A 22112-nucleotide genomic window follows, 5' to 3' on the forward strand; every position below is an offset into this window, starting at 1 on the left:
ATTCCTAAAGGTGTCATAAATGTCTGGGGAAATCCTGTGGCACATTAATCATACATTAAGTGGAGAGCAATGGGAGCTGTTACACTACTAAATGAGCTGGTATGTCTGCAGAAATTAACAGCAAACCCAGCAGATCTCAACTCCTGCTCTTGCTCCCGTCCTGTCAGAATTCTATTTCATCACCCATAATTAGTATTGTTAATGGTGGCAATGCATTTCCCCACCTGAACATATATTTACATTATCATCTGCTCCCTTTTATCCCTGCTCCCATTCCCAATACCATTTTATTCAAATGAAGATTATCAGCTGGAAATGCCTGTGTCCCCAGGCTAATCAGACAGATGGATGTCCCCTGGGACCACAGATGCAGGAGCTAAACTGTTCCCAGTTCAACATACACGTCCCATTTTGGGTTTCGGGCACTGCTCATATTCTGGCAAAATATTTGATGGTGAGATTGCAAAAACAAACTTCAGAGCACATAAACACAAGCATTTTTGTGATGCATTCCCTGAGAGGGTTGTGCTGGCAGGGTTACTGTCTCTCTCAGTGAAGCTGCCCGTGTCTCTCCACCAGACACGAAGACCCTCCAAAGTCTCTTAGACCAGATACCTAATCCCTAGATGGCTGAAGTTAAAAGGAATCACATATAAATAATATACCACAGTGAATGTCACCTATGGCAGAACATCCCCCGTGAAGTTCAAGGTATAAGGAAGCCCTGGCTGATACAGACTCGAATTTCTGTCTTCCTCTGTAAGCTCAGGAAACCCAGTTCCATTCTTTCTGTCCAATTTCCCCCCCTCGTGTAAACACCACAACCCAGGGAGCCATGGTCAGCCACAGTCAGAGAACTGCAACTGCACTTGGAGCACAGAACAACTTCTAGAGCCCAATAGGAAGTGGTGAGTGTGCCTGGGGGAGAAGATCCCATGCCTGAAACATTCAACAAAGCAGCTTCAGATAAAGCTCTTGGTTCTTCAGCCTTATCTTCCTTTGAGCAGAAGATTTTGAGAGGATTGTCAAGAAGATCTAATTGAACTCTGCTTGGAGCAGTAGCCACTCCTGTCCTGAAACTGGTTCCATCCCATTGCTTTCTGTGGAGTTCAACCCAAAGAGAAAACAAATGAACTTTCTGTGTAGCACAACTTGCCTATTTGTGCACATTGTAAACCACGTGCATGTGCTGATAAAAGATTTCTGACAATGTGCTCAGCCTCAGACTGATCAGGTCTGGTCTGGATGTATGATTTTATATTGTCTAAAACTCAGTGTTGTCAGTAACTGAACAAACCCAACTGCCAGGGAAAAAAACCCCACAGTAACAATAGTTGCAAAACTGCAGTTCCTAAATGGTTCTGGGCTGAGATCCAACCTCCATCTGTATTTGTAAAGCTGCTCTGTGCCTTCACGGGTATGCAACAAACAAATGGCTAAACAAATACATCCAGCATCCCAAGGAGGTGCAGCCACCACACAGCCTTTACAATTGCTGCAGGTAATTATTCATTACTGCACATGCACCAGCAACAGTGGGCAGGTCTTTAGGAGCTGCACTGGGAAAAGCATCACTCTTTTCAGCGAGAACAAGCATTGCTGATGTCCTTACACATGCTCTTCCTTCTGCTCCTGTACTTCTGATAAAGAAGTAGCACAGAGAGTGAAGGAGAAGCAAAGCTCCCACTGTATTGTGTTCCTGCAGTACTGTACATATTTTAACTATTTTCAGGCTTTTGCCAGTGCTACTGGAAGGTCAAGGACCAGCTCTCATGTCTGGGTCCTGCCCACTCTAGTGCAAGAGAGTTTCTAATAGAAGCTGGTGACTCTGGGAACAGTGATCTGTCTCTCATCTCCTGTGGCATTTATGCTTTTCCTACGAAAACATCATCCCTCTGAAAGTGCTTTTTATCTCTGGCATCAGAAAAAGTGAGCGATGATGAAGGGAAAGCCTGCTTAGCCACCACCTTTAAGTGATTGGGTTTTTTTTTCTTTTCTGTGTAGCAGATCAGCAAGAAGTTTTGCATTTTAAAGAGCTCTCTGATGCTATTTCAGCAGTTTCTTTCATTATTAAGCTGCATTCAGCTACTTTTGCCCCTTTTTTCTATTTTTCTAACTTCTTTCTCCAGATTAAAATAAAGGAGCAAACAGCAAAAGACAGGGCTAAGCACAATTCCCCAGAGGTTTTCTCCTTTGTCTTTCTTTTTTCCTGGCATCATATTTTTGTGCCCCCTTGTAACAAAGGCCACTGCCTTTCCAGACAACTTGGATAGATTCTCTCTGCAACAAATCACATTTTATTGAGCTGACAGAAAAAACTACTGCCTGGAAGTCAAGAGAGAGTCACTCCTGAATCACTGCCCGTGGCCCTGGGTGACTTTGTGATCTGGGGAATGGATGTACCTCTGCACCTGGCAATCAACAGGTTGGCTGAAGTAAATACTGAGGATATTCCTGGTACTGTTCCCAGCCAAATGCAGAACCTCTGGATCTTCCTTTATTTACTCATTTCAGGTTAAGGTCTTGATCTCACCATGACCTCTGTATTGCAGAGCTGCAAGAAGGGAGCAAATGCTGCTTGAGGTCACCACAAAGGATGTACCTTGGGCTCTGCAGCCATAAAGGGGCTGTTGGCACTTCCACAGAATATCGGGTTTGCTGGGTTAAATTCCACCACAGATCCCTGAGAAATCTTCTTTCAATTACTGGTGGAGGCAGATAGTTTAAAAAAAGACAAATGTCATGTCAAATATAAGCTAAGGCTGTCTTTCAAAAGATGGGGAACTCGAAACACTGTCTGTTCTGGTTCGTATCTGTTGCACACAGGAGTGGAAAGAACGACAACTGTAAGACCTAAAAATAAATGAGTGCTGCTGCCTCTGAGAGTCTGGCCCAGTCTAAGCTTGTTTTATTCTCCCAGTGGTTTGCACCCCTGGAGATATCAGCCCAGTCCCTGAAGGACAGTTCAGAAGGACAAAACAGGAAGTTTTTAATGCAGCAAACCTGTCAAGTTTAAGGACACTGAAAAATGGTGAGGCATCAGTCCATTTTCTAGGTAGAAGTCTGTGTGATTTTAATGCTGAGCAGAACGAGGAGATATGATAATGATAGATGTCCTGCTTGTATTCATCAGGTTCAGCATCTTGCATTTCAGTGTGTAAACCCATTTACCCATTTCTGTTATACTAATGTAAATGTTGCTAAAATATTCAAAGGTTACATAAATGTTTAAATATTTATGAAAGCACTTCTGTGAGCGAAGAGATTTTTCCAGTGTCTCTTAAGGAAATCTCCATTTCAGTGTATTTCAGCTCAGCACCATCACTCTGATGTACCAGAAGGGCAACTGAAGCTCCTGAAGCTTTATGAACAGCCACTCATTCCATTAAGGAATACAGAGGACCAGGGTGATTTATCCACTGCACATACTAACATAATACATATGAAATATTAGACAGTGATAATCGTTCCACAGGCTTTTTTGGACAATTCTTTCGAATTTTGTAATATTCATGTCCTTGCTATAGAATTTCTTCTAAGATTTCCTTTTAACAACATCCTCTGTGGAAAGGGAATTATCCTCTATTAAACTGTACAGCTTTTGAATGAGAGACTCTGTGTAGCTCTCTAGCCTTGATTCCAATTAAACACCACAGTCTTACACACAAAAGAAATCCTATGCTACATGAACATTAGGCAACTGCTTCATAAGAAGGATTTCAATGCTTGGCTGCATAATCCTGGATAATCAGTAACCTACTGGAAAATTGAAGCTGTCTCAAGGCCCATACTATTCATTTTTTTTTTCATAATAAACCGTTTAAGTCTGATAAGAGTTAAAGCTTCAGACCTGAGCTCTTCCATGATATTTACAGCTTTGTGACACTGTTCAAGCAGCCTTTAAAACGGAAACCTCCATTACAGGAGTTGCTAATTGCTGGTGTGACTTGACTTGCCAGAGCCACCCCCCACTCCCACTGATGCAGCTGAAACTGTGCTCAGTGACTTGGAAAGTGAAGCCAGAAGCTCTCTCCCAGGGCGAGCACAAAGGTAAATACAGCCCTGCAGACTTAACTCTGATAAGACTGTCATCTTAATAAACTAAAGGCTTGATTTTTTTTTTTTCACATTACGTGCAAGAATAACCCTGAGAGTTGTTTTTACCTGCAACCCAGCTGAAGGATGGATCTGTTTCTTGAAATAGTTGAGGAATAATGGATTCCCATTCTGGACACAGGGAGCAGGGCAGGTATTAACTTTATAAACTGATTTGAGCCTCATGCTGCCTCTCTTAGCATTAACTGTGCCCAGTTTTCAGCGGATAACAGAGCTTGTGTATTGGTGTCTCTCTGTGTTTTTAAACAGCTGCCACATCCCAAATGTGGGTTCAAGCCCTGTGTTCAGTCCTCAGGCCACATTCCCAGCAAACCACAGTAACAACACAGGGATGGAGCCCTGAGTGCTGAAGAAGAGAACTCTGTGAAATCAGGGCCATAGTTGGGAAGCAGTTTGGGCTCACCCTGCTGAGAAGGGTCTGAATTTTCAGTATCAGCAGCCAGAGCAGCAAAACGAAGCAGAACCCCCCCCAAAGCTAGAGAGCATTTCTTAGGGAAAAGGCTGTACATTATCTGATCTCATTACAGAGATTTCACCAGCAGCTTTGCAGAGCAGAAGCAGTACATTGAACTCACTGAATATCATTCACTAAGACAGAACTGAGAGAGTAAAAGGGGCACAAAATGCCAGCTGAGACCGGAGGGCATCTATTTGCTCCCAAATGACCAGCTTTTGAAGCTGAACTGTAGCTGCACTGAGCCACAGGAGCTCTCTGCAGCTCCCATTATCACAGAAACCAAAATCTGTCTTGTTTTGTGCACTCTGGAGTCAAGCAATTTCTGAAAATGGGGCCGAGCACAGAGTTTGGCTCCTGCTCACTGGGGATGTGCCAGCCCATATACACAGCACGGCCCCAAATATCTTGCTTGGCAAAGCAGGATCCCAGGGTGAAATGACATTTAATTCCATCTACACAGTCTGGGCAGTAGTTGCACATTTGAGAACATCACAGTGCTTGTCATTTCCTAACTTGGTATGTATCTACAATATACAAATTCACAAGGTGTAAATCACAACCAGTGGCTGAAAAGGAAAGTAGAAGCAAACCACAGTTTCTTCTGACTGCATCACTCAGAAGGGTCTGGAGCAAACTGCTTATCTTCCCATCACATCTACAGCTGTCAAAAGACTAATGTTATTTCTCCCATTTACTTTCCTGGTTTTGATGTTGCAGCTTTGAAGTTGATTTTGAAGCGCTTTCTGTGGAACCTGAGGCACTATTATTGCTGCTCTGCTTGGATTTCTCATTTGGGAAGTATTGGTTTTCCACACTGACATCCCTAATGCAGGTGGTGAGCTGGGTGAAGGCAGGAGATAACAGGGAGAGAAGTCTGCAAGGATATGGTTTGAAAGTTCCTTCAGCTGCCCTTGCAGTTTTTGCCTGCTCTGAGATGGCAAGGTATTTACAACTTTTATTGCTGAATTTAAGTATCTCAGGCCATGCCAATTCTGAGTTCCAGTTTCCACAGGGGCTGGCTGCTGGGGGAGTGGTGGGTTACATTAATGATACAACACTGTGAAAGCTCCACATAGCGCTGCCCTATATGCTCTATTTGCATCTGACAGACATGTGTGCTAAAGCTTCATTTTTATAGAGCTCCTCTGAAGTTTTCCTGCTCTACTGATGTATATTGCTCCCAGTAAATCACAAGACCGTGAAAAGCATGGAGGAGGGCAAGGAGGTGGACTTTCTGCTCAGAACACAGCAACAGATTTGCCAGAGGAAAAAAAACCACCCTAGAAAGTCGCAGGGCTTCAGAGCAGCAAAACAATGGCACTTCCACGCCGCCACTTTCTTCCCTCTTTCCAAAGCCTTTCAGTTTCACACAAACGACTGTGTGTTCACACAGGATCAGAAGAGGAAACGGGAGCCATCAGTGAAACTGCTGGGTTTGGACTCACAGAGCTGCAGCTGCTGCTTTTGAGGGTTTTCAGGCTGTGTCGGGGCCTGGTGAGTGGGAACTGTTATTTGCGGTTCATCAGTTACCCAATGCAAAACTTCTGGAAGGTGACTCGTGGTGGCCCTTTGTGGGGGGGGATCTGCACCACGCAGGGATGTGACAGAGATGCCACACTTGCTCTGAGCCTGCTGGTGGGTCCCTGCAGCCCCGTGACAGACCCTTGTGTCACACGGGCCGAGCTTTCAGATCCTGATTCTGGAGGTAACCAAGGGAGGACCTGCAAGCCTTGAGAATGAACACACAGGAGGTGCCTTATGAGGAACAGTCCAACTTTTACATTCCTTCCAGAAAGTTAGGCAACTGCTTTATTTTTTTCAAAGGAGAGTACTGCTACAGCTGTGGCTGCGGGGGCTGAAGTACCTGACGGAGCCATCAGCCCTGCCCACTGCAGTGGAGGAGGACTGGCAGCTGCTGCTGTTTAGATTGACCCTCCCATACTCACTGAATCTCGCAGGACTGCCATAAAACCTCAGAAGAGAGCATTCAGTTGAAGTGACTGCACACAGTACGACCTATTATTAGAACACACTGGATGCCTGGAAACCCCATCTAGTGTGACTTTCCATTTCTCCCTTTGTTTTACAGGGTTGAGTTGGGAATGAGATCTGTTTTAAGGAGAAGTTTATCCACCTACTCGTTTCTCAGCATGCTCAGCTCTACAGCAGTTGCACCTAGCCAGCAAACTCCAGAGTTTTATTTGATCTAAGTAAAAAATAAGCAATAAATCAATTGCATTATATTCACTGTAGGAGCTTCTTAATGGAAGTTAGTGTTCGTCCTCGATCAAAATAGCTGATAGGAGCCACCAGCTCTTTCTGGCCAGCTGCTTGTTTTTATTTTCTCCTACAACCTGCACTAAAAACATAATGTGAAGCCCCAAATCCTCTGAGTCTTCCCCTTGAAATCACCCTGTGCATCACACTTCATCACAGCCCGCCACAGCACTACCTGCTTTCCAGATGCTGCCAGTAAGGAAGAGCAGGGAACAAACTTTGGATCCCATGGGAAGCTTTTGTTTTGAGCAGACTTGGCTTTCCTTTGACAGCCACTTAACGAGATTCCTCATTTTCATGTTTTGGCAATACCTGTTATTATGTTTCACTGAACCAAGCACAATTATCTCCAAGCTATGCTTGGGACCAGAAGCTCTGATTCCCTGTGAGATCAGTCCTGTAAGGCTCGTGATGTAACACTTTAATTTCAGTAAGAAAAGGAGAGCAACACACCAACACACCTTGCTGGAAAGACAGGAAGAGCCCTGAAATTCCTTTGTAGTTAAATAAACAACTGAAGAGGTAGAAGCATAGTTTTTTGTGTAAGACAATAGCCAACTATTATCTAAATAATAAAGTGCTGATGACTTTTCCTTAGTAAACAGGTTATTGTCATGCAGTTCCGGATAGACAATTTGAAAAATAAATTACTGCCATCAGTCACAACTATTTATTTCTCTCTTACAAATATGCCCATCTGTCAGCTTCCTTATTGGCCAACTGAGACATTCCTGCATCATGGCCTTTAATCTCAGAAGATTCACAAATGGACAGCAGACATTTCAACGTGAGCCAGTGCCTGTTTAGTGGTAACTAATTTCATTTCATAAACCCTGCACTACAAACGCCAAAACATCCAAAGCATTTATGAACCCTAAATGACCATTTCGTACAAGCCTGTTCCCTGATGTCAGCAATACTCATAGTAAAGTTACTCGTGTGTGTAAATTATGACTGGATTGGGGTTTCAAACAAGATCTGTAACCTTGACAGGTGTCTATTATGCCCCCACTATTGCTCTGGAAGTGTTGATACCAGCAGCAGTTTCCAGGCTTTTCCAGCTATTAAGCCAGAGTTCAACCATAAAACCCTCTGGCCAGATTTTCAGCCCCCAACAGTTCACTGGTGCTTTGATCTGGGATTTTGTTTCAAGAAACAGCACTAAGAGAGGAACAGCTGTGACACTCTGTCCTGGATTTTAGCTCCCAGCAGAAATTCCTAACATTCTTGCAGTGGCCTTTACCTGCTGTTAATGTCATCCTCCAATCATGATTCCCAACGGAACCAAGAGCTCACTGTTCATTAACCACCGAGGGAAATCTTGGAGGTAAAGTCATGTTTCTGTTTCCAGTGACATCCTCAGCAGCTGCAAATGTGGACTAATATAACCTGCATCCATGTTTTGATCTGAATACACCTCAAACCTAATAATGCCATTTAAAAATAAACAGAACCAATAAATAAGGCCTTCAGAGCACAGTTCAAGGCCACTACACTGAGACAGGTATCCAGCTCCTAATTTACCAATTATAAACACCAGCACTACATTAAGAATACAGTATGATGTACAACAGCCCCTCACGGAGCAACAGGGTAAAAACTCGTTCAAGAATGATGAAATACAAACCCAAAACGTTCCCAGCAGCCTCTGAAACACACGCAGCACTGAGGATTTTTGAATTCGGGTTGTTTCAATGGCAAACCCCAAACTTAAGATCAGAAACATTATCAGGAGTGTTCAAACTGGAGAAATCAGAAGGATTGCGAGTCTCCTGAAACTGTGGTGCTCTCCACAGCACGAAAACATCCCTGTTCTTGCAGCCAGGTGACCTGGGAACACTGAGCAGTGTTTGACCCTGAGCAAACGGCACAAAGGCACCAGCAAAACCAGCCACGTTCCACTATAATTTCCACAAGATGAAAAGAAGCCTGTGCATGCAACTGCAATTACTATTAATGGATCCAGATATATGGATCCTATTGGTAAATCCCAGCCTAGTGAAGTTAAATTTGGCTGTTGCTTCATTTTTAGTGCCGTAATAAATTTCGTGTCCACTTTTTAAAAGGTTGGACCAGTGTGCGAAGGTCTGGAGCGCTCAAAGGCATTTAAAGTTCATGAAATCAGCAGTAAATTTGGAAGTAAGGACTTGAAACTATGAGACAATAAAAAAAAAGTAAAAGGAGTAGTAGTCAGCACATTCAGACAGGACACAAACTGCACTGAGCTGCCTCCAGAACATGATTATCACTGGGAAACTATTGCCTATTTGCAGATAGATCTTAGGTTTAGATTTCCACTGGGTTCTGCTCCTGAGATAAATGTAATTGCAGCCCAGCTGAAACAAATGGGCACTTACTTATTCAGTGACCAAATATGAAAGGACAAGAGTTAATAGGCAGTGATCACCTTCTAACTGAACTCTCCTAGGTTTGCCTAAATCCAAAGTTACCAGGAATTCCACACAATTAAAAGCAAACAAAAATATCTAATAATGATAATATGTCTAAACCTGAAATAGGTCTCAATAGCTCTCATTGATAACTCCTTTTATTTTATTTTTTTTTTTTTAACTCAGTTTGTGGTTTAAATTAATCTACAGGATTTCATGCCTGTAAATGTGTTTTGGGTCTGCTCTGACATGGAAGCTCGGGAACATGAACTGTAAATACATGCACACAGTGTTTGTGAAGATTCCATGGGGCTGTGCCCAACAGATATAACTTATTATGACTGGATTTTATTTTATTTTTAAACAGAAAGGTTATTCCCGACAAGGTCTCTACACCGGTATTTCACAGAGGAAGACGATCTTTCTAAAGAATTTAACATAAAAGCCTGATGGGGAATTTCAAAATGAATTAAGGATGAAAGGCCTCTGTGCTCATTTGAAGCTTTCTGAGTGCTTTTTAAGAACTGAACCAATTGAACATGTCAATTTGCCTTGAACCCCAAACCACTTCCCCGTGTAAAGAAATTTCCTGGAAGAAACAGGAACATTCTAGATGAAAAAAAAAAAAAAAAAAAAAGGCAAAAAAGATCCTTTTTTTTCCTTCCTGATGAGATGAGAAAACCTTTTGTTCAAAGCATTTAATTGAGCTCTGGTTTTTTTTTTTAACTAGCTGTATGTTTTCTAGCAGTTAACACTCATGTCACAGCCCCATTCCTCCAGAGAGTCTGCATATGTATCTAAATGCACAGAAGACAGTTTCTCCAGTCATCTGAGCAATTTCAAAACATTTCTGAAGAGAAAGAAATTACACCTGAAAAATGTCTCCAGTCGATTCCAATAAATGCTGTGTTTTAGCCTCCAGTTATTTGTTTCACTTCAACTCCAGAGTGCCCAGACAGGGAGGCTTCTGGAAGCCACTTAAAAAATGTTCCAATCGTGCAAGCAGGCTCCATTTTAAGAAAGCCTTTTAGTGGAGATAAGTTATTTCTGGTGAAAATAAGAGAAGAGCACAGCAGGGTCCCGAGTGCTAATCAAAGGACACGGTGCTTCAGGAAAACATCCTTCCCAAACAGATTGTTGGAGAACTGCAACAGCCCAGGCTGTACTGCAACAACTGCAGGCACACACGCTCTTTTTTTTTTTGGTAAAATTTGGGAATTTCATTTCTTCTGATCTGTGCTCCAAAGCGGAAAACCCAGAATTCATTTTATTTGAATAAAAAAAACTCCAAAACAACAGAGCGCTGCTGTCTTTGCACCGACTCCCTGCACTACTGGGAATTCCCTGCAGCTATTCCCGACTAGGGCAGGAATAGCTGTGCTGCCTCCACATAAAACCACCCCACTGGTGTTTGGGACCGCGTGACATGAAGCTGCTCACACCCCGGCCCTGGTGTGCAGGACCACGATGTTAATTCAGAACAGCTCTCGGCAGAAAGGGGAAGTCAACCAGGATGACTTTGCACTGCAGTCGCTGGGGAAGGCTCATCCAATCCCTTCCCCTGAGGCAGCTGTGGAGGTGATAATCACAGCTGGAAAGGTGATGGGAAACATCTGGACAGGCAGGACGAGCAGCAGAGCTGTTTGTGCAGTGAATGTAATCTGTGCACAGAGGGCTCGAGGTGAAATTACCAAGGCATTTGAAAATCAGGACAGGAATAAAAATTAAACACTGAAATTGTACTGAAACTCAATGTGCTGGCTGCACTGTTGCACCTCACTCTTCTTAAAAATCCCTCTCCTTATGCTTTTGAAACAGCAGCACAATCAATTTGCAGGAGCTGATTTAGTTGCTATTCCCAGGCTACTTCTCTTTTGTGTGTAACACCAGATGGAACTTCAGGAGCAGATACATGGCAGGAACTTACTTTAATGACGTCTTCACCAGAGGATTTGCACTCCACTGACTCGGAGATGTCTGTCACGGCACTGTTCTCCTCGATGGACACCACTTTGATGGGCACTGCCACCGTTTTCCCCGTGAGAATCGCTGTGTTCAGAATCTCCGTGTCCTGTACACAAAACAACAGCGCTGGTCAGGTTGGTTCTCAGTGCCTCAGGATCTGATTTCACCTTCAAATAGGTGCAACTCGGTAAAAAGCAGTGAAATCTCAGTTATATTTTATCTGCTAAATAAAAACAGTGCTGAACACTGTGAAATAACAAACATGACTGCAGATAAATTCAGTCCAGGCAGGCATGTCACAGGTATCTTCTACTTTGTAAATATGTGGGGCTTTTCCCAATATTCACCTTCCAAAACACGAGTTCAGAGTTTTTACTAACATGGACTTGACTGGCAATTTTTGGGACAGGATACAAGAGCCTCCAAAGTAAAGATATTGCTCTTTGAATCTAAGCCCACTGCGAAGACGGGGCCTCTCTGTGAACTTTGTATCTGGAACCGTTTCAAGATTATTTAATTTCCTCTGATATGGCCAATGAAGCAATGTAAGGAATCCAGAAGGAGTCAGTGATGCTATTAACTGCAGGCAAAATAACGAGCAAATTTGGAGTCTGAACTGGGGTTGGGGCCCATAAAAGCCTTTCAATGCACCATCGACTCAGCGAACTCCTCTAACTCCTGAACTGTTTCACCACCACCATATTCCCAAGACCCCCATGCAGGAAGAACTTCAAAGTCTTCTCCAACTTTTCAACTTCCAATATAAAGTGAATAAAACATTCAGCAAATTCCTCAGCACACGAGTCATGAGGACTGCAGCCACTGATGGCAACAGCAGCAAAATGGGGCACTGATGCTGTTGATACTGTTTTCAATTCAAGTTTAGTGAGTTTGAAATTTAGGTCAGATTTTCTTTTCATCTGGCAACTTGTTATCTCTCAGGTTCTCCTACAGCTCTCATAAGAAATCCCATCAAACTTAAAAGCAAATACTAAAAAAGGAATGTTGACTGTTCCAGAAACGTAAGAACCCTGAATTATTCCTATTGCATATAAGAGAGCAAAGCTGCTATTCAACACCTGAAATCAGAGCTAGATTTTTAAATAACACTATTGGAAAATCCAAGGCCATTCCCAGGAACTCCTAAGTCTCAAAGGCAGAGCCCATCCCCAGCCACCCCCCTACAAATGATGCCGGGTACTCAGCACTCAGTAAAACACCGCAGTGAAAGGTCTGGCTTTGGGGGCTTCACTCCTGTCATCCAAACCTGAAAATTTTGTTCCAAAAGCATTTATTTCCATGTACTGGCATCTTTGTAAGTCCAGTAACAAACCCCAACTACTCTTCTCTCTGCAGACTTCCAAAGCAACAAGCACTGAATAATCCACATGGGTTCATCAAAAAGCAAGCTCGATGTATTTTCCATTGTGCATTCGGCTACTGCAAGTATTGTGTGTCCTTTAAAATTAATCTTTTGTCTCCATTCCTTAAAGCCTTATTTTTTTGTGTCTCTGAGTGTTAAACACGGCGAACTAAGGACTCCAGGGCAAAGGAGCAGCTACAGAGTTTGTGGAAACGACAGGGAATATTTTCAGGCTATGTCAGCTCTGCTTTGAAATTATTTTACTCAGATCCAGCTTTTCTTTAGCAACTGATATGTATTACTGATACAGAAATGTGATTTAAAGGGACAGGTTCAGAGGAAGAGAAATACCATAATGGAATTTCAGATATAAAACACACTCTGTGGCTTGGGGATTTACCCATGTTTGCATTTAAAGTTAATTTATGAAGTTCGTGACAAACCAGAAAATCATACACACATAAAACAAAGAAGAAACAAGCCTTGCACCACTGCCAAGAAGATAAAGACCTGATTACGCAATGAGGTGAAACTTTTGTGCCACGAGCAGCAGAGTAAATCCATCCCCCAGGTTTAACTCCCAACCAACCGCTGGGAGCTGCTGGAACTCCCCCCAGCCCAGCTCTGCTCATCCCTGCAGCGCTGAGCCATCAGTGGCCCCAACACGAAATCAAATACAAAGAGGAGGGAAGTGGGAAGCCCAGCAGACAAGACCACGAGGCACCCTGCCCCATCCTGTGCTCCTGATTTCCCAGCCTGGGTGTCATCAGGAATAGAATCTGGCTGCCCTGGGTATGGGCAGACCGGCAGCTGCATCACACCCAGTCCTGTTTGCTGCTCCACCAGCCAAGGAGGGCTGCAGGGAAGCTCCCAGCCCAACCACAGCACCACCACAGCACCCCAGAGCAGGATTAAATCCAGCACTGGACACAGGGTGTGAAAAAACCAGGAAGCATTAAAAATCAACGCGAGCTCCTTCTTTTCTGTGGGAGCAACAAATCCCATAAATAATGGACAGAGGAGAGTCAGCGGGAGAAGCTGCTCTCAGAAAAGCACTTGGGGACTAGAGTAAGTCACAAACTGAATGTAAGCCAGCACTTGCACACTGCTGGGGTTAAAAGCCAAACCTAAACCAACCAAAGAACCCTCCCTGTTCAAAGAGGATTTTCACCTGTAAGGGTAAAGTGCTCCTACACTGCACTGGCACGGCCTCAGCTAAAGGACTGTCTCTGCTTTTGAGAATTATACTGCCAAGGAAAACTTTCTCACGTGAAAAGAAACAAAAAGGAACAAGGAGAATAAATCAACAACCAGAAACTAAGATCAATAAGGAATTACTGAAAGAATTGGGATTGTTTAGACTAGAAAAGATTATGGGAAAAGATGTTTACTGTTTCCATAGACATAAAAATCTTTAAAAAAAATGAGAAAGAATATAATTCTTTCCATGTTCATGGACAGGGCCTGAGGTAATGGGCTTAAACTGCAGCAAGGGAGATTTGTGTGACATTAAGGCAATCTTTATCATAACAATAATGATAGAGAACTGATGGAACATGTTGTCCAGGGCAGAAGAAAATGCAGTCCAGCCTGAGAGATCTTTGAAGAACAGCTTATCCATCATTCAGAAATAACACAGGTGGTTCCCTTCACCCCTTTATCTTAGTAGCCTCCTTTTCTTCAAGATGGGATGATCCCACAACAACCCACATATCCTGTGTCCTCAATAACCCTGCCCTGCTTCTCCCATCACAAATGATATGATCTTTCTCTGCCAGACGAAGAAAATGATCTGATGCCTCTCAAATGGAAACATCTGACAGGGAAATGTCTCAGATATTCCTGCTTTCTGCCCCGTGTGGAGCAGAGCTGCCGGACCAGTTGTTAAGTAATAATCTGTCACTTCCGCTTCTCTCGCTCCAACAGGTCACTGCTGATGGATCTGAATTCTAAGTGGCTGTGATACAAAGCCATTATTGCAAAGGCCCAAAAACCTTTTCAAATTTCCCAAGACCTTTCTGGAGAGAAGACAGAAAATTTGGCTACTGGGACATTATCAGCAATTAGAAACCTCAGTCTCCCGCCCTTTGCTAATGGCTTCATTAAAGGAAGTAGTGTGCATATGAACGAATTTATTTTGATTAATTACCTCAGAGAATGCGTCTGCTCCCAAAATTGTAAAAGGCACTGTTTGTCATGACAAAGGGCTACTGGAATTTTACCTCCCTTCTCTGTAGTACATCAGGACTTCAGGAATTTCAAAGTCATGATGAGCAAACTAGAGACCCTCAGCATTGGGAAGCAACTGGTTCCCACCCAGCTGCAGCTCTGGGCAGAAATGGAAACGTTTGGATTTCATCTCCACCGAAAGCAGGGCCACACTGAGCACTCTGGACATGCCCCACAGACAGGGGGGCTCTGCTCCAGCACCAGAACCTGTTTCCTGCACTCTGCCACCTCCTGCAATACCACTGATTATCCACTGAGAAGCAGAAGTGGCAGCTGAATCTTCAAGGAAATGTCAAGCAACATTAGGAAAACAATTGTTCTCACAGCAGAGCAGGAAATGCAATAGCTGGTAGAGGTGGTGATTTCTCTGTTTTGTTTTTACATGCTATATCCTATCCTGCTTGCAAGCTAATTTGGGAGTATACAAACAAGATTACTAAGAAACCTTTGGAGAGACCAAGAACTCATTTAAAGTGCAGGCACTTTTCAAAATCACAATATCTTGGCCACTTCCACGTTCTTTAATTTTTAAAATCCCCCAAGAACTAATCTACTTTCTGTGCAGGCAGCAACTGAAGTTTTAAAATCAGATTTATTTTTTGTGACAAAGACTGAAAGCATCTGATAGCAATGTTTGGACTTGTTCCCAAGAAACTCAAACAAGGGGAAAGCAGTGTAGAGTAAATTGAAAAAACAGAAGAAGGATGAGTTGTAACTAAGCATCAATACCTAGTTTGGAAAGAAGTTTCTCTAAGTGCAATGCGAACTCTAAAAAAAGCAAGGGTTGGCACTTCCAAGGTTGAAATGGAGAGCTACATATATAATCCTCATTAACACAGAAGGGAGATTTGAGCTCTGGAAGCCTCAAACTGTCTTGGCAGCCCAAGGACCAAATCCCAAGATCAGCTGACCCTGATACTGCAGAGCCAGAGTTGGTTTTCTTGTATGAAGAACTGCCCACAAACTCCCAGTTAAGATGGTTCTTTCCTGGCACCAGGGCATCTCTTCAAAGAATACAGCATAGGAAGGTAATAATTACTATTTAAACTTATTCAGTTAACAAACAGAATCATTAAAGAACACTTTTTCTTGTTCTTCTAATGGTCAGAGGACAACTCTAGTGGTTGGGCTTAAGCAGATATCAAAGGAGATATTAAAAAACAAATCATTGAATTCTGTGGGTATGAAATTACTTCAAAAATCTATTGACAGAATTCAGTATCACCACTCTCCAGGAAGTCTCCAAGTTTTCATCCTGGGAGCTGATGTTAGGATTCAGAGTGCCATCAACTTCCATCCAGAAAAATCAGCACTTTCTCAGAAAGGAAAAACACCACCCCTAAAGCAAATGTATTCTAGACAGAGCTGAGGAGCTTGTGCTCTCATTTGGCCATTCCATGTTAGGTAAATCCTATGGCAGGAGTCTCACATTTTATTCCATCCCTGTTTCAGTCAGGGAACTTCCACTGATGTCAGTGGGAGCTCTGTGCAAAGAACAGGAATACAGGAATTGAGCCTTAGTTGCTTGGATTTAGCTGAAGAGCAAACCTTATGTTCATCCAACCCCTCAGTTGTAAGAAGGCAAGCATTCAGGCATGACTAATTTAGGGACTAATTCAACATTAAATTGTGGCAGAATGAGGAAACAAAGTGACAGCTGTTTAATTAAACTCTAAATCCGATTAGATGGTGTTATCAAGAGAAATCCATGGGAGCCTGAGGTCATGAGAATGGTCCTGTTTACAGGCTGAAAATTCTGTAAGTGGAGCCTCACAGAATGATGTTAATCATGGCTTAGCACTTGGATTTCTCCCTCGCTCAAACACGACACCTCAGGAGCAACAAACCCGCGGCGTAGATGTGAAAGGAGTGACACAAAAATGCCATTTATCTTTTAACTGATAAGCAAATTTTCTTGAAAGAGTATGTGGAAAAGTGGCTTTGGTAGCACTGCCTACCTTAAAATCAAACCACTACTTGTCTTATGGAAAAAAAGGACAGAAGCAGCAAGTTCTTGCGTGGTGCAACGGGGGGAAAACGCCTGTAGAGGAAAGCTCCAGGAGCTGGGCTGTGCCTCCAACTGCTGCTCAACCCATCCCCCCTGATCAGCAGTGACACCTTGGCAACACATTCACAAGGGAAGAAGCTGGAGATGTGGGAGATACGAAGTACACTCTGCGTGCACCCGTTTCAAACACCACAGATAATGCCCCTGACGAGCACCGAGTTGTGCATCACCACTGCACTGCAGGCGATTGTAACACTGATTTGTGACCCTGGGAACACAATGGGTGCAGATTCGAGTTATTAATGCTGCTAAGATTACAGCTGATTAGCGACATAACTTTGTTAGGCAGCAGACTCTGTTTATCTACATAATCCTACGATTAACAGTAAATTATACATTGTGCTTTCTGCCAGCTGGGTTCTCTGATGCTCCACGTTCACAGGCAGCGTGTACAAGAAGGGAAAGAGGCTGACATTCTGGTTTTAAACTCTTAGCACACCCTTCAGGAGAACAGGGGTGTTTCTGCAAACCAAAGAGTTTGCTTGACCGAGGATCTCCTTGAGGCAGATCCACCCTGTGGGAGGCACTGGGGAAGGGCAAATCTCAAATTTTGGGTTGTTCTTTCACTTGATTCCAATCCTGTTGACCCATCACATGTAAATCCTGCTCTGCTTCATTCACCAGTTTATAATATGGGGGCTTTTACTGCATGAGTTCTATCACACTGCAAAAGAAATGGGATAATGCTGTGAAGCAGTAAAACTCACTCACTCAATAGCACCCCTCAGCATTCAAATGTGGGTCTAGATGGAATCCAGGTTACTCCATGACTCTGAGGTCCATACTGGCAAGGATGATGTTAACCAAGGAACAAATTAACTGGGCTGAAAAATTAGGCCATTCAAAATCTACATAAGAAACAGACTTAAAGAATAAGAGTTGCCATTTCAGCAGTCTCTTTCTTACTGGGACAGGAGAACAAAGGATCTCAAAGTTTCTTTTGGATGCTAATTCTTTTTGTCACAAAACAACACTGTGAGGTATCATCTTCTCTTTAATAAATTTGCTTTTGAATCACCAACCACGCAGGTGGCACAGAAATTAAGGGCAACACCTGCCCTGAAGAACAAACGACACAGAAGTCAAACACAGCCAAAACATCTCCCATGGAAAGAACCCAAAGGTGGAGGCTTTGGGCACTGTTCTGTCCCTGAAATGCACATTCCTTTGAAGACCCCACCCAACATGAGTCTTCCCTGTAGCTTTTGTGAACGACGTAATTTATGGCAAAGCTCTGAGTGTCTCTTCAAAATGAGAGCTCAGTGTTCTGCACATGCAATGCCCTTCTAATCAATGATCCTGTCTCTGTCTCGTCTCCATATTGAGATAAATCTTAATTACTGGCCCCCCTATATTAGAAACAAACCGTTCCATTTTCTTCCCTGCTTGCACAGTTTTCAAATATCCTGCTAGTGGAATCTCTGAGTCCTGATAAATTATGCTCTGCAGACAGAAAAGGGGAATGTGGAATATATTAAGAGACAGGGATGCAGAAAAATATCTCTGGATTCTTGGATGACTAATCCACGCTTTCCTAGCAGTGAATCCACCCTGTTAGCACTCAGACATGCAAAAGGGAACATGGCCAATGATCACTTCGATTTAGCAGATGCAGGCTGGGTTGCTAAATGTAATTCTATCATCAGTCAAAAGTGAGCATCCCTTAGAAAGGAAGAAGGGACTGGAGCAACTAATTGTTTTGTTCTGTTTACAATTAATGGCATAAAATGATGGAAAAATGTTATAAAGTCATTAATCAGATCTGTTTATTGGTATGAAGGGCACATTGACCCAAAATCACATACAGAGGTCTGGACTCTACCCGGGCTGTTGTCATGATAATCTCACTTCTTAGTGCTTGTAATTTTGAACAAAACCCCTTAAAATCTTATCAGCATAACCTTCCTGTTTGCAAAGGCCATAAATGTTGTTCTGGTTGGCAGAAAAATGACCAGTGGTCACACCCTGGTTTATAATCAGGATGAACCCTGCAAAAAGGAGAGTGAGGAACTGAGTGGGCTAATAAAAGCCCCTTCTGCAGAGCTTATGGAAACAGAATTATACTGGCAGACAAGGCAGCTTCCTATGATCTGCTGATGAGGGATAACCAGTTCTTCTCTTCACTTCCAATGCTTGGAACTCAGTGGAATTAAGAATCCTCATTATCCACCACAGCTAGAGAGGTATAAAACCTCTGAAGGTCCTGTCACTTCTTCCACTTCTGAACAACTGAGAATCAAATTCAGATTCCTTTTAACAAATTGGTTTCAGGAGTAAATATTCACCTCACTGTATCTGCTATACTAAGTTTATCACATGCAGTTCACAATACCAATTCAAAACTTAATTTTGGAGCCGTAATATTTTAGCCACAGGCACTGAGACTAACCAGGAAATCTTATTTCCTCTCCCTTGTGGAATCAGGATCTAAGTACCTCCATTAATATTTCTACCAGTAAAGTTCCACTGTCTGAATATCAGTGCTACTTGTATTTATTGTTTCTCCAAAAGTAACCCCACTTTGGCTCCATGTGAGAGCTGGATGTCAACATGCTGAGCAGTGTCTACAATGAGGGACTGTTTCTACACCAAGGAGGCAAAAGGCAACCAGATCAACTGATTCTCAGTTCATCCTGGTGAATAACTGATCCTTGTTGTTCTCTGAGCACATCTAGGAAGGAGAAAAATCATTCCCGCATCATGTGACACCGGTTTGGTTTTGCTTGTCTTGCTGAATAAAACACTCCAAAAATATTGAAGTGTTCCCATTTTCCTTCTATTTTGTTTTCCAAATATATTTGGGGAAATACCTAGCCCCAGTATCAAAACAAAACAAAAATTAAATTACTTTTATTTATATAGACCCCCAAATACCACTTTAAATGGCTCTTCATTTGATCCCTTATAGCTTTTAATATTTTTTTTAATATATAAACCCTTTGGTTTCTTTCCTCTTAAAACTTGTCCTTACCTATCATAAAGCAAGGTGGAGTCAGAAACACGTGGTCCTTTCCCCACAGACAGGATGGATTTGGTTAAGCAATGATTTCTGACTCCTTTGGGAACCAGCATCCTTGGAGGAGCTCAGAACATCCAGATCCCTGAAGTGTGAGGGACAAAACCAATCACCCAAACCTTCCTTCCACCCTAAATTACTCCGACAAGATGATATTTCCCGACAACGTAAAACCTCCCCCCCCCCCCCCAGGTGACGGGAAAGAATGCAAATTAACAAGGACGTGAAAGAAAATCAACCCAACGTTTTCATGCTCGATTGTGCCTTCCCTTGGCATCTTAAAAGCTGCAAATGTGCCCAGTTTGTCTTTTGTGAGTGCCTGTCATAATCAACATGTATCAGCAGTGACTGAGCCTCTGGCTGGAGGCCTCTCTGCTTTGCAGGAGCTGTGACACCGAATTCAATCAGGAACAGCTCGCTAAAAACCCAAGTATTACACCAAAGCTGTCTCTATTTTCTGTTGACTGAAACAGCTCTGTCAGGATCCAGCGGCCAATGTGCATTTTTCAAAGAAGGATGGTATTTCCTGCTGTGTGGAGGAAGAGCCTGTAACTGGAGAACGACTTCAAAGGAAACAATTCTGGAACCACTTAAAACACAGGAAAAGTTTTAAGGCCAACTGCAGGAGATGGGAAGCAGAAGCCCACATTTCATCTCTCTGTAACCACTTAAAATACAGAAAGAGGACATAAAGGTGACTGGAGAAGATGTGAAGCAGAAGCCCATGTTTTATTTCTCTAACTAAACTTAAACATAAAGGAAAAGAAACCCCTCTGATTTTTTAAAAGATGCTTATGTGTAATGCAGGAAACTACCCTCTCCTCTTTGTGACATTTCATTCCTTACTTTCAATATTTTGCTAAATTGACTTAGAAATGAAGGCACTTATGAAGGAAAAACACCATCTAGAGAGAAAAAAATTGCAGTTACGGCTTGAAATGTGAGTGATTACCTGAGATACTCCAACTCCAGCATTAATGGTTATTTTTAGCACAGAAAATGCAAACAGATGAAAAGCTGTGAAGTGACAGGTTAAAAGCCTTTATTCTGAGACCAAGACACTTGAGAACCATCACTGTTGCTGCTTCAGAGCATTGCTACTTATGGATATAAGTGTACTTGCAGATGCTTCTGAATACACTTACACTTGATAAATACAAGCAATAAACTGTCCTAAGTTCTCTTCAAAACTTATGCTTTTATGCATTCATGGCGTGCATAAATTATACACATTTCATCTACACTAGACATATGACAATATCCACAATGCCTGGTCATACATATAATTTTTTATCTAATAAACACCCTTGGAAGAGAGCTCGGAAAACAGAGCAGAGAGAAACATATTCAGAGCATTAGCTCAGTCAGTGTAGCTACTTACACCATTCCCAGGAAAGGATAAATATTTGTTACAGATACCAAAAGCCAGGCCAATAAAACAGCCCTGGAAACTGCAACACATCCTATCCTTTGTAATCACAAAAATAGCTTTTCATTTACTCAAACATCCAAGGAATAATTGTCTGAGGAGGCTTCGGGCTATGATGAACACCTCTCATGTTTTCTCCATTGCTGAATGGTCCTATTAAGTTTATCACAGATGGGAAAGGGAATATTGGTAAAGCCTGAATGGGAGAGAAAGGCAATAGCCACCTGGTGATCTTATAATGGACTAGTTCATGGATGCTTAAGCAGCCATGGATGGAGCTCTGTATTATTTTCTTGCTGAAATAATTTCATGGCTTACAGTTCTCTTTCGTTGCATAAAGGCTAATACAGGAAATTTGTCCATTTAAAGGTATTTTCTCAAGATCTGTCAGTCACTGACTTTCCTTTTTCACGAGTCTGAGGAAGTTATTTGGAAATGGACCCCCAGTGAAATTGGGTTTGCTCCATCATCAGGCAGAACCAGAGCAGCCCTGGTGGTGCCTCCAGCCTGCGACGGCTGTGAGGATATGGCTGCTCGTAAAAAGGCAATTTGCATTAGCAATTTGAAATTCTTCCCATGTTCATTTCAATTAGACCTGTGGCCCTCTTATGGAGTTGGCTTTATAGCTATAATAATATTGCTGTAATAGCTGTAATCAATAGGCAGTTGCAGATTGAAAATGCCGAAGCATCTTAGGACACAAGTATGTGTGCACACACGGTACAGGCTGCAGGTCTGTGTAGGTGTGAGTACACAAATACATCCCCAGCTATAATGGAAACAAGACTACGAGGCATCCTGG

General features: G+C 42.7%; 1 protein-coding gene across 2 annotated transcripts in view; it reads right to left on the reverse strand.

Moving 5' to 3' along the window:
• Positions 1-22112, reverse strand: part of TMEM132C (transmembrane protein 132C) — a 46349-nt gene that overhangs the window by 12667 nt on the left and 11570 nt on the right. Inside the window, exon 2 of one of the 2 annotated variants that reach the window (XM_027891044.1) lies at positions 11168-11311. In XM_027891044.1, coding sequence (XP_027746845.1) covers positions 11168-11311 — 144 coding nt within the window. Of the gene's footprint in view, positions 1-680; positions 712-11167; positions 11312-22112 lie in introns of those variants that run through there. The other variant, XM_027891045.1, reaches the window with a different exon arrangement.

Source organism: Empidonax traillii, unplaced genomic scaffold, assembly GCF_003031625.1.
Source record: "Empidonax traillii isolate 1590-97213 ecotype Southwest subspecies unplaced genomic scaffold, ASM303162v1 scaffold308:size980311, whole genome shotgun sequence".
Taxonomy (NCBI): Eukaryota; Metazoa; Chordata; class Aves; order Passeriformes; family Tyrannidae; genus Empidonax; species Empidonax traillii.